This window comes from Coturnix japonica, chromosome 4 (assembly GCF_054131305.1).
Source record: "Coturnix japonica strain WE chromosome 4, WE-NBRP24, whole genome shotgun sequence".
NCBI lineage: Eukaryota > Metazoa > Chordata > Aves > Galliformes > Phasianidae > Coturnix > Coturnix japonica.
Window position 1 is genome coordinate 35,223,760 of NC_140666.1, and position 14,136 is coordinate 35,237,895.

At 36.1% G+C, this 14,136-nt stretch overlaps 1 protein-coding gene across 16 annotated transcripts in view; it reads right to left on the reverse strand.

Annotated features, from left to right (window-relative positions):
• INPP4B (inositol polyphosphate-4-phosphatase type II B) overlaps positions 1-14,136 on the reverse strand; it is a 248,411-nt gene that overhangs the window by 151,014 nt on the left and 83,261 nt on the right. For all 16 annotated transcript variants that reach the window (XM_015861150.3, XM_085544945.1, XM_085544943.1 and 13 more), the window contains 3 exons: positions 13,318-13,402; positions 5,068-5,293; positions 3,789-3,833 (listed from right to left, as the gene is read on the reverse strand). In XM_015861150.3, the coding sequence (XP_015716636.2) occupies positions 3,789-3,833; positions 5,068-5,158 (136 nt within the window). In that variant the 5' untranslated portion in view covers positions 5,159-5,293; positions 13,318-13,402. The remainder of the gene's footprint in view (positions 1-3,788; positions 3,834-5,067; positions 5,294-13,317; positions 13,403-14,136) is intronic.

Below are 14,136 nucleotides of genomic sequence, written 5' to 3' on the forward strand. Positions count from 1 at the left end.
TGCCTCCCACCACCCTCCACATATTTATATACATTATCAACTGCGCATAACTTCCCTAAGCTGCAGTCCCAGCTCTTTCTTTCAGCCTCTCCTCACATGAAGGATGCTCAGAGTTCCTTAATCATGGTTTTTTGTTGTTTTTTTGGGTTTTTGGTTTTTTTTTTTTTTGCCTCCTAAATGACTTCACGCAATTATTCAAACACACAATCTATTTCTTACACCTGCACAGCAGACCTCCCAGAACCAAATAGGGCACTGGACAGCAAGAAAAAACCTGACACTTCAGCTACTGAAACACAAAATATAAAAATAACTCTTAAGTAATCTTTGCTGTATATACTATTTCTCAATAAATAGAAGAAAAGTTCAAAATTAAAGCAAAATTAATAGACATTGCTGTTTGATGAAAATCAGCCCCTTTAACAGGCGAAACAGAGTAGTTATGTAGAATTTATAAAAGTGAAGCTTATTCCTAGTAACACACACTATGGACTAAACTAACATGTATTGATGAAAATATTCTGCAGACACTCCAGGTCTACTCAGCCGCTTTGACAACAACAGCATGTTTTAAAAAAATCAATTATTTTCCCAGACCAAAAGTCAGCTTCCTGGGAGGAAGGGAAGGGCTGGAAGACAACAGCAGTGCCAGGACTGCCATCCAGGAAGTCTTATAGAGTTTTCTGTAAGAACAAAGGAATACTTCAGCTTGAGCTGGCTTGTTGCTCTCTGTGTATAAATATCTGCAATAGAAATGATTCTTAGTAAGGATCTAAATAGCCCTCTTCATCCAGAAGAGCCTCCTAGAACAACAAACTAATCACCTGTGGTCATATCACTGCATGTCAGATAAGCACAAGGCCATCAGGTCATATAAGAGCTGTACCTGCAGCTGTGTTGGTCATGCAATGGGAGAAACAGACTAATTGCCAGCCTCCTCTAGGAAGGTGTTGTCACAAATGTTCTTTCACTAGAGAACTTCCTAGGTAAGGTAAACCACCATCATCATCTCCCCTCTCCAGTTCAGTCATCAGATCATACACATCTTTCCCACCTATGCTTTTCTATCATTCTGGCAGCCTAAAGATAAAAGGTGTAATAGGCCAAACACGTGCACACCTGCATCTCCAAAATCAAGGCTCAATTAATGAGATGTAAGAGGTAGACATGATAGTCATGGAAATCTAAAGAGTCACTTGAGAGAAAGGGGTTCAAAAACTGATCTAGAAAGAGTACATAGGCAAGAAAAACAGAAGGAAATATGCAAAGCAGGTGATGTATGTTTGAGAAAAAGCAGGACAATAAAAATAATGAGGACAAAAAGCAGTGGTGTGTGCTGAAAATAACTTCTCTTTAGTTTAATGATCCTTAATCCTAAATTCCAATGAACTACTTTTAAAATACCCTGGAAACACAAGTTTTCAGTTAAGTCAGAATAATTTAAAAGTTTATGTCCTGTTCACTGGAATGCCTAATACCTCAGAAAGCAAGCATTAAGCTTTTAAAAATACTAAGAAACAAATTAAGGTAGCAAGTGAGTTGCTTTTTGGTGTTGTTTTTTTTTTCTTTTTAACACTTAGGTAACACATTAGGACACCCAATTTTGACATAAATAAATGTCCACCTATATCAATAAATTCTTCAATAACTCTGGAAATCTTTTTCTAAGTAACACTCAGTAAGACAAGTTACCACAAAGGTTTCTGATTGCTTTTAGTATTCTAGCTCAGGATTCAGAATCAGTTCAGGCAAAGCTGGGTGAGTACCCATATCAGTAAGAATTAAGGTAGATTAACCCATGATTAGACTGATCTCCTGTAGTTATTCAGCTTCCAGTCCTTCACCTCATCAGGCACTGAGTTCATATTCAACCTCGCAGAAAACTTCATCTTTTAATGGATACACAAACCTTACCCCTTTGAATTCTTAGAGAAGAATCTTAAAAAATACAGGCATCAACATTTATGAAACCAACAAGCAAAGTGTGAGGTAGACCAAAATTACTATTTTCAGTATTAAAAAGAAATTGAGTTTACTGAAAAGACTAACAATTTTATTTAAGAGGAATACTATTAGCCTCATTTTCCCACAGCCACATAAATGCATTGATTTGATACATTTCAGAATTTGAACATTTCTTATAGAAGTTAATCCTATTATCTGCTGCATCACTTGAAAAGTAAGTTGATAAAACCCTGTTTCTCAGAATTGTTACATTCCATAAAAACCCTTCAAGTATTAAATAGCTTTTCAAATTCAGGTATCTACAACTTTTCTCTAAGTAGATTAGCCTTAGCTATTCAAGACTTATTTCTTGATGCATTTATATCAAAACATGACAGTCACAATCTTTATTCTATCGGATTTAGAGGAAAATGTTTTCCTTAATCACAGCTTTGATTGGTACACATTTGTATTTACAAGATCATCATCAACTTTTCCATGGTAGATCAAGGGAAAAAAAAAATGCTTAAAAGCAAAAGTGTCCAGAAACAAAAGAGATTTAAATTACACAGAGCTGGAGAATATTACCTGGAACATCCTCACAGTATAAATGACTCATATTAGGAAGTTTGCTGTTTCCATCATACTGGAATATATTGCATCATCATGACCTACCCAGCATAACTATTTCATCACTTACTCTGATCTACTTCAAAGCAAATAAATATCACTGCACTTAAGCTCACCATGGTGAATAACTGTTACATAGCAAGGTGTTACACGGAACTTTAGTTTTTATTACCTGTACAGAAATTAAATTTAAACAAGTCCTAAATGCTTACTGAACATCATTAAGAAGCAAGGCATGCCAACAAGTTGCAAGCATTTTCATGGCCACTTCTATGAAAAATTACCTCTTAACAAACACAAAAACTAAGCAGATTAAGCGAAAACGAGACATGCTCTATTAGGTATATAATGGGTTGTCAACAACAATACATTGCCATATAGAAAATAGATATCTATCTCTATATATGTGTATTTCTCTACTTAGATTCTACACATATCTCTCTATAATATATATCGTATAGAGAGAATACATATGAATATAAATCAACAGAAAAATTATAAATATGAAATATTTCACATATAATATATCAAAATGGTCATTCTCCTTGTGTAATATTTATACATACTTATTTTGTTACGTAATAGAAATATCATACAAGGAGAATTTTCCAAATTGCAAGAAGCAGCCAGATCACTAGTTGAAGAGCTTCCCACGTTTCACTACTGAGGATTTTTGAGCCTTGCATATTCAGTGATACAATTAGCACAGACTGATATTTAAAGATTGCGACAGAATGAGGTAATGCAAATTAGGGCAACTCCTACCCTATAAGGATAGATTTCTGAATTTATTTTTTATTAAGTTGTTGGGAGGGTTTTTTTGTTTGGTTCGTTTTGGGGTTTTTTTGAAAGAATACATGGTTTAATATAGAGAATACTGTAGGTTTGCAAGCCAAGCTGGCATAATGCATTATGTGAAGGTGGGAGGGAGGGATGAAATAATACAAAGGACAAATGGAGAATCTTGTAACTGTCAGCTGGAGTGGGACAACCTTGTACATATCTTCAGTCACTTCAATGAATCAAGAACATAAAGCCAAGATTTTAGAAGACACATGAGCAGGCAGATCTCCAGTCTAAATGAACTACAGTTCTTTTATTTACTTATTTTTCTACAGATAATATGTAGTACTACGTAACATTATGTACACAAATTCTTCACACATGCATGCAGGCACACACTGCAACTCTAAGAAGACAAAACTCTATCTTACCAAGACTGAACTCCAGTTTTGGCTCATTTGCAATTCTCTGAATACCTTTCAAAGTTAAGAAAAAGGAGAAAAAAAGTTAGAAATAATCTGATTTCAATATCTGGGTGTTTTGATTTGTTTTTTGTACACTGAGGACAAGAAAGAGTATTTTAGTTCCTTTCATTTTGGAGTTCTAGTGCATATTTAACAGGAAGGGTGTAGAGATGATAAAGGAGTGAACCACAGAAGCACAACTATAAAAACACAGAAAGGATGGTAATAAATAATATTTGGTTGTTCACCCTCTGCAGGAAGTAATTGGATCATTTCTACAGTATTGATTAAACTTGTAGAAATGAAACTGTCTCACACTGACATTCATGTACTGTCTCATCATCATCTTGTCATCATCATCAAATGATCATACGTTGTATTCACAAATACCAAACAAACTGGTCGAATTTAGAAGAACCAGGATAGTATATAAAATAGAAGGTAAGAATCTTGTTGCAGTTTTAAAAATAAAATAGCTGTTTGTGCTCCATTAAAACAATGTTGTAGAATAGGTCTAGTGCCATACTGTTATCACTATTGTAGCTAATAATTCATATATCTGCAGAAAAAATTAACAGCTGCAAAGTGTCAGTAAAAAATAACAAATAAGATTCCTTATTTATTTTAAAATAAAGCTAAAAAAAATTCTCTGACAACAAATTTCTCAGAGTTCAACTTTTTCACTATCACATTCAGTATATTGGAACATTTTTATGAATATGCTGGATACAGACTTGATTGATAAATCAGACAACTGAAATCCAGTGCATAGCAATACAGCGTGGTTCAGGCCCCCATGAATCAAACATGGCTCAAAATATGCCTAGATGCTTTCAAACCCCAAAGTGCTTTCAAATCACAAAGTAAACTTCTCTAATTTAAGTATCACTAAAGCTTTCTTAACAAAGTTATGAAAGTTATCAGATTATGTCTTACAACAAGTCCACATGTTCACACAGAACGAAAGAACAAAAGAATATTTAACTTTCATAAAGAAAATAGATTAGAGAAAAATGCTAGAAATGTAGTAATTACATATCTGTTTCCCTGAACATTATCTGAGTAACTGAAAAGGTAACAGATAATAATAGAGATAACAGTTATCAGTTTGCTCCATCTGCAACAGCAACTTGTCATCCAACAAATTAAACAGCATTACATACACTGTTTGAGACATTCTCTGTAGTACTACAAATTCTCGTGCATTATTACTGTACCACTCAATAAAACGAGTATGTGCACTTACTCGTAAGCTGTGGCTCTCCTAGACTGTCTATCTGTGATGAAGGGAGAAACTGTTGTGCTTCATCTGATGCTCTCTCCTCTTTAACCTCCATGATCAACCTCCAGAGCTGATGAATGTTATTCCTCAAACTTCGAGTTTGCCTCTTCCAGTGCCACAGACCAAGATTCACAGTCTACTTTTGATGCAGCTTCAGGGTAAGGATCTGGTTCTCCACTCTGAAATTCAGCTATCAGAAAACATTAACACTGTTTTTAGCAATTCTTTCTCAGACAAGGGATCACAACAAAATTGATACCATGCACCATTAAAACCACTATGTTTCTTCTGTCACAGACCCATGCACCTCATTTACCTCTTGTATCAAACCCCTATTCTTACATACTTAGTGCAATACAAAGCTTATCCATGGAGTGCTTCCAAAAGCAATTAAAATATTGCTAAATGAGGTGGCAGAATCAAATTGAAATGGGAAGATCTTTTTCAGTACAGATTCTGCAGCTCAGCAGGTACCTATCAGAACTGCTAACATACAGTAGAATTTGATATAGCAGGGGTAGAAGACAGACAGAGGCAGTGGGATTTCACAGAATGTGTTCATCAGTTCTTCTATTAGAGCTGACCTTTAATGCTCAGTGTTTTATTCATTCTTGGCAGAGTACTGCTCATCAATACATAGAGATAATTTAGCATGACATAGTTCCTCTGGAAAGATCTACCAAGTTGTTCATAAGAGTTTCTGCCGTCATTACTATACAAGTCTTGTACTGTTCTGCCTGAAGTCTAATTGTTTAATGATCAGGTTTTTCAAGGACAAATGTAAAAAGGAACAGGGGACATGATTTAGAGGAGGGTTGTTAGTTAGGATAGCATAGTTAGGTTGTGGTTGGACTCGATCTTTTAGGTCTTTTCCAACCTGAGCGATTCTATGGTTCTAAGGAATTAAATAAGTTGAAGCTTCTACGGAAATGCAGGTAAGCAGCAAGGGTCAGTCATTTTATTAGAATTAGCACAGAAAGAATAAACAACTCTTGGGCATTTAAAGTTCCGTGACACAGACAACTTCACAAAGTCACAAATTCCATGTGACATTTTCTGCAATATACACAATTAAGAATGAACTGGAAAAGAAACAAAAATTAAAGTCTCTTTAAAAGATGTTACCAAATGACTCAAAAACATAAACCTCTATCAAGTATCTGTGTTACTTAAGACATAATAATTTGGTCAAAATCATTTTGACCTGAATGTACCATAGATAATACTGCTGGATGAAACAGAACATTTATGTGCTTTCATAATTAGCTCGAAGCCAAACAACCTCAAAAACTTTCCCATATACAAAGTGAGCTTATTTCCCTTTTCCTAAATTGAGCATCTAACCTTGGGCACTTACCCACATATGTTATTCTAAACCTATTTGCACTTCATAAACTAAGCATCTGTCACTTACAATTAACTATGCTTTTATTGTTATGGAGGACAAAAGATGCAAACCTCAAGTCTGCAAGTCTCTTAAAATGGTGTTGGCACAAATCCCAGCAGAGGTGAAACAAATATTTTTGTCTGGTAGTGGATCTAAGGAAATGTAAAATATGTGGCTGCAGCTGCTGCTAAGAATTCTAGACCAGCAGGACTACAGAACTCAAAAGGAACAAGAGGGAAGAGGAAAAGGAACTGGTGAAGCATCCTTCTGCTTTTCCAGGTAATTTGAGAAGAGCTAATAAGAGCTCAAAATCTTACCTCTAGCCCCAGAGAGTCTGTGAAACAATGTATTCAGCTCTTGTGACAAGAATATTCACAATCTGGGGGAGATGCAGATGTTCTCCTTATCCCTGTTTACACGCAAGATAGACTTAACTTGAGTGACCAAATCTGAACAAGCTGATGTTTACTGTTTGTGAAACATGAGCTTAGACACAGAAATTTCATCTACAATGTCACATGTGATTTGCTAAGATATATGAGATGCCCTAATCAATATTTACTAGCATTCATTCTAATTAAAAAATATATATTTCCAGGCACACAAAACACCTGTTTATACCATTCAGCCTTTAAAATCCTAGACACTTTTTAGCAGAAGTGGTTAGGATATCCAACATGCCTTAACTAAAACCTGTTCAACAAGCAAATGATTTGCAACCAAAATTTGAATGTGCAGAGGTGTTCTTTTTCTCTCTGCTCTTTATTTACAACTGTAAATAGGAACAGTGATTTTGCCTCAAAACATTCTGCCACTAGCTAAATAAAAAAACATCTGCTTTAGGGGGAAATCAATGTTTTGCAATTGAAATCATTCTATTTATACTTATCTCTCAGACTGCCAAGCACAAAAGGCATGCTGATTCATACTTAATATGCATGTAACCAGAAACTGATAGTGAAATGCAGTAGGAATGGACATAATTCAGCACATTCTGACCTAACAGGTGCCAGTTTTGAGGTCTGGAAATCCATTCTAAGCTAATCACTTCAAAACACTACAGGCTGCTATATTTAGGTCTCTAGAATACTCAAAATTTAGTTCTCTGAAAAGCATATAAAAGTTCTCCAAAAATATTAGTCTCTGCCAGCATAGGAAGTTTTATTCTGCAGAACATACAGCTAGTAAGAAACAGTTCAATACACAGAGAAATACAGGCACTGTCTTCATCATTTTCTAAATGTGCATTGGCAAAAATGTCTGTGGCAACAAGGAGAACAGTTTTACTCATATCATAAATCATCATCTCCACTATTATTTTAAATTTGATATAAAAAATTTTTCCTCAGATACCTAAAGTCAGGCTGCAGCAGGGAAGCAAAACTGAGCTGCAATGAGGCTTTCTGAAAAACGAACTGTGTATTGACAATCTTCACATCTAGTGAAGGACTCAAGGAGGTAGTGAACATATTGACAGAATCATATTTGTACTCAGACATCCTACGCCAGAGGATTTCATGGGTGAGCAAAAAAACAAACAAATAAACAAACCTTTTGTACTTAAAACTGCAGGGCTTCTGTAGAAAATACAAAAGATTTTGTATTATGCTCTGTTATTGTTGAGATCGGTTAGTTCTGGGGAAAAGATTCAGTCATTCTGTCTCAGACACTGAGATGCTGACATAACCTACAGTAATCTGACAGCATTCATACTGGTGGTAGAACTGTGTAGTGCTAATTGAAATCACTTTATGAGTTGGCACTATACAAAGCTTTGTCCTTAGCTTTTCCCAGGATATCTCACTTGTTTCACAGAAACTAGAAGAGTACTTAAATGAAAGATAACTGCTTGCATACTACAATAACATAAGAGTAAATCTAAATGTATGTCAAGTCGAACATATTCTTCATATTTCCTATTAAACGCTAGACCATAGCTGCAATAAATAACTGTATATAAAACTGTTTCCTCTCACATTTCTACCCTGTCAGATTGAGCTGGTCAGTTGAAATTCAGCTAACCAGCCTCACGGGAAAAGGGAAGGGGGGGAGAAAGCATCACTAATTTTAGTGCATGGCACTGATGCTCAGCATTAGCACTGATATTTGTATAAGACACTAAAAGCAAGCCTACAGCCAAGGTGCCATTTGTAACATCTACAGGAACAGGTTCTGTAGCAGGGCTCTGTGTTTGCTCTACAACAGGTGGACTTAGTACTTGGGACTACACAAACAGGCATCCACTTGGCCAGCAATAATGTTTTGCTGTACACACATTATTAAGCAAAGTTCTGTAGTCCAGAAACTTCCAAGCTTTCACACTATATAAGAATCTTCAAACTTCTCTTGACTTCCTGTCCCTCAATACACAGAGAGGACAGAAATAGAGGCACCACATACACTGATGTTATGGGAAGCTCATCTGGTCCGGCGGCTACACTGCTTCTATTCCTTATTTCATTAACAGAGACTCCTGTCAGGGGCAGGAAGCAGATAGAGGGGGAAAAAAAGCCTGTTAAGACAGACTTTTCTGATATAGACTCTGCACCAATAACTCTTCCTGAAGCTTGACCTCAGCAGAGCTTCTCCAACTGAAGTCAGTATATAAAGTTATGGTCCCTTAGGACTTCTGCAGCTCAAATAAAGAATTCAACCTCTCTGCTCTAACAGAAGGTCTGTCAAATAACAAAACAACACACAGAAAAGCTGAAATTTCCCCAAAGTACTGAAGTCTCTTCTACTCTTATCTCTCTTTAGCTAGAAGTGTATTTTGGTATTAGTTTCATCATACTGGAATAACTTCTTAAATTACGATATTCGCATTTTAATTAAACCTAAATTTCCACCAATTTTCAATTCAACAGTATTAACTGCCTCTTTCCTTTGCAAATACTTGGGGAAAAAAATCTTGTTAAACAAGATGCTAATTTTTTTTTAGAATTTGCACTATTTTACCGAATATGTAGAAATACCAGGAAGACTGATCAAGACTGATTAAGGAGAGTTATAAAGTTAATGTTCAACAGAGAACAAAATTAATTACTGTCAGTACTTGAATTAAAACATGTACAAAGCATCTGACCAGTGACTACGATAACAGCCCCTCCTTTTCTAGAGGGTAAAGTTTTTCCCCTTCCATGCCAGTATGCATACATGGAGAATTAAAGGAACCCTGTTCACCCAAACTAGCAAAATGCATGTTCTCAGCAGTGAAAAATGGTTGGGAATATCAGTGAACCACTGTCACTCTAAAATACAAAGCACTGTCACAGCTAACCAGCATATGCTGTAATAAAAGCAGAATGAAGCTTTGATACGTAAATTATATCTGCAGGATATTTCTAATACAGACATCAGAGGCATTTAATTCACAAAGCTGACTGAATTCTATATGCTGATGCATTTCATGTTCAAATTGGTAATGATGAAATCATCCCATGGTTACTCATGATGCTATGCTAATCTTCCTTTGAAACTTAAATTCTCAATCAAAGATAAGGAATTTAATTAAGAATTTTATCTTCTATGGTTGGGCTTTTGTTTTTCTTTTATTTATTTTATTTTGCAATTCTAAAATAAACTTTTGGGAATTACCATTATCATCTGCAATTAACTTCCCATAGAAGCTCACAAAAAAGATTGAAGTATTCGAAATAAATACGGCACGATACAGAAATTTGTTTCCTCTGGTTGTCTACTGCGCTGTAATAATTTGTTTCTTCTAATACCAGCAGGCTTTAAAACATGCTCTACCCTTTTGCTGCCCGAACAGCACACCTGTACAGACCACACAAGTATTTAAGCACCACAATGAACATTACTGAATGCAGCATTCACTGAATGCTGAATAAAGCTTTTGCACAGAAATGGACTCTTTTTGCAAAAAGGAAGCTGAACCATAACTCTACATCAGTTGAGGCAAGCTTCAGAGATCTCAATCCTCTATTCAGTTCTGGAAGAGTAACCTTGTGCATGCCTCAGTTAGTCCATCTACAAAATGGGAAGTGATACTGACCTGCCTTCCCAAACCACCAGCGTTTAAGGAAACAAAATGTTCCATGTGGTTTACGTACCACTTGCAAATGGAAAAAGGGAATGCTTGCCATCTTAGGGGTATTTCTACATGCAGACCTTTTGCCTGACACTCTGCAAGATGTGCCAGTTAACAATAATGTTGCAGCAGAAACCCTGTAGTCTTCCTGTCTTCCCTCACCCTTCCCCTTGCCTCATGAGCCCTACCTGGATGCTAGAGTTTCTTACTTCTTACTGAGAAACTACACACAGTCCACCTCTGGACCCTCCCCAAGAGCTCCACATCCTCCCTGTAGTGGGGGCCCCAGGCCTGGACACAATACTCCAGATGGGGCCTCACATTGATCTAGATAACTCTCTGACAGTTTTTATCTTGCTGTCTGCCAGCACCATGCCAAAAGTGAAACTTCATTTTGTTCTTATGTAGTTGCTCTAGAGAGATCTGTGAACAGTTATACCCTCTATCCTGCTTTCACCTGAACATACTAAAGCCCTCTATACAAATCTTAGTTTTTTCTTTTTCCCTTTCTCTTTTGGCACCCAGTGTATGGATAACTGAATGGCCATCTAGTGATAATGCAACTTGTCTTTCATGAGAAAAGCCCCCACTGACAAAGAATTTCATTCTCAAGGTCCTTTTTTTTCCACCTCTTGTCATCTGAATCCTAGTTTTTCCTAGAGTACACTGAGTATTATTTCACCTCTTTTGGTATTTACCCTTATTCACTATAGAGTATACTATCTTTACTCCTCTTCACTTTTGTTTTAATATCTCACAATACTCTAGCCTGCTTCCTTCCTTTCCCATCCAATAAATCATTTGCCAACCTCTTGCCCTTATTCTCTAGCACAGGAAAACTGCCAAGTTTGAAATCCATTTCTCTTCAACCTGTCTGTCTCTTCCTCTGTCTTCTGCTGTATTCCTTTGCTCACTTTCCAGGTATTCATCATCCTTTGATGGCTCTGCATACCCAAATTTTTCTATACTGTTTTTTCTTTTTTCCTTAAACACATTCTTTAAAGACCTTTCAGACATCTCACCCTTACTTTTACCTACACTACTAGCCTCCAAACTCAGTCTTTTAGATGGTTTGTCTCTCAAGTAATAACTTCTGTTCCTAACTATGAGAGTACATTTCTTTTTCCTTACAAACTGCCAATCTCTTTTTCTCCATAGGCAGCCTGAATTGCTCACTCAGTACTCACTGTTGTCTAATTCCCCAGTGTTTGGACTGAAAATCTGCCAGCCTCACTGTCACAGGAGCTTTCCTGTTTGCAGGCTTCAAAGCCAACTGAAAAAATCATGGTAGTAATTATAACCGAGTTCTTGCTATGGCAATGCTATAGCAGCATTGTGTTCCAGCATTATAAAAGAAGTGCCAGAAGGGAACAGGAATGACTGTATTTATAACCAACCTTAACATCACCACCTCATAAAGCCAATGATTCCAATTAATGAAGTAGAATCAATAAAGGCATAATTACAATAGCCTCAATTTGAGAGTCAATGGTGATCATTCAGCTACTATAGTTACGCAAAGTAATGCTTTGAAAACCAAAAAGTTCTTTTTAATGCAGCATCTCAACATTAAGCAGAAGATGCGAGATTTAATTCCATTAAATGCAGGATTGGACCTGTTCCTCAAAATTATACTCAGAAAAGGAAAAAACCCACAATGAGTATATCTTTAAGTCTCAGCCCTCTCAAATGCAACCAAACACTATGAATCACTTCAAGGAAGCGAGAACAGAAGTTAACAGAATTAATGAAATATTTTTGTTTTAGTGAGCTGGAGATTTTGGTGCTTCCAAAAACATAAGGTAGGGATTTCTGCTCAGAGCAGGCCATCAGGTCTACAAACACAGCATAAGCTTTTTTCCCCCCTATGGCCAATTTTACTAACCCACCAGCACTACTCTCGGGCTAGCATGACCCTACCACATAGAACAGATTCATCCATCTCTCAACTACAGCATGTACTTTGAATGATCATACTTAGACAGATATCACACAAGTATTTAAATGAAATGCATTTTTCAGTTTCATGTGTGCAATTTATATTATACACTTTGAAGCAAGACACTTTGAAAATGAAACATTTAAGAATTCCTCCCGTATCAGAGTCTCATTTTACTGTATGGCTGGAAATAATAGAAACTCAGAGAGAATACTGGACAGAATAAAAATACGTAACAAAATCTTCACCTTCTCAGATTGAGGTAGGCAGAATTTGATTGCTTTCTAAGACTGTTAAAACTAACAGAAAGTGGCAAATTGGCCCAAAGAATTCAAAACTCTGCAATAGTAACTCAAGGAACCCACTCCATAAAAAAAAATAAATTAACATAATGGTTGAATTTCTCCTGCAGAGAAAACTACAACAGCATTTTCCCAAATGAAAGTCTTTACACTAAAATAGTGGTTCTGATTTCTACGAAATACTTCCCTCTTTCAAATTTCTGCTTCTTCTTGTTGTTTTTTGAACAGTCAAAAAACTAATTCAGTGAATGAAAAGCTGATGAGACCAAAAAAAAGCAAAATCAGAGGATCAAATTTATTGCCACAGAAATATGATTTTTTATTTTAGAAAAAAATAATAGCTATGGCTTTTAGGGTCTGTTCGACAGCATTAATTCATAGAGCAACATTTAGACGTGAGTATCATTAACAGACAAGAGATCACATTTTAGCTAAGCTTATGGCAAAGTTCCAGTGTACAAGTGGCTGCATTTTTGTTTTTTGTTGACTGAAATAAAAAATTCACACCGAACATACTGAGTTGTGTCTTACTTACTGAGAATTATTGAAACATCTGTTTTACTCTTGAACTCCAGAGCCCAGCACCACTCCAGGATTACCACTTCGGAGGCTTCAGAACTCTGTGAGACATAAAAATGACAAAACATTAGGATCTGAAACCTGACAGGGAAGTCCTTCTGTTCAGCTGTTAACAGCCAGCACAGTATGTAGCCAGAAAGACACAAAGAATAATAGTCAGTAAGCAGATGGATAAAGGCATTCTTTAATTACCATTATGTGCTACCCTACTTCAGCTCAATGGGAATGAACTGTTTGAAAAGGCCACAAATGAAACTAAGAAAAAAAAAAACTCTATCTTTTTCATACCATAGGTTTGGGTACCACTTTATTTTTAAATAAATCAGATAAGTCCATCTCATTCCAACTTCCATATTTACCACTAATGCTGAATGAAAAATTCAGATACTAATAGTATTTCCAACTGAACAAAACATGCAATCCTGCAATATCTATTTAATTTTCATTTTAAAAGGATTTCTTTATCATAAATTGAAACTTCAAATGTTGTCTCTAGCTATGAAATTCAAATAGCATTAAGTGATATGGACTTATGGCAGAGTGTAATATGATCCAAGTTACCAGTATCCTTTTCTCGGGAGTGCTATGCAGGGATGAAGCCTCTTTTACTTTAGTAAGTCTGACTCATTTTTCAAGCAGAACGAGGTAATCAATCATATCCGTAGAATTGATCTTTTTTTCTTCAGAACTCTTTTAATCCATTTTTTATCCTTAATCACTAGAATATGCATCCATACATTTCCTCACTGCAGGATCCCAACTTGTCGGAGTTTTC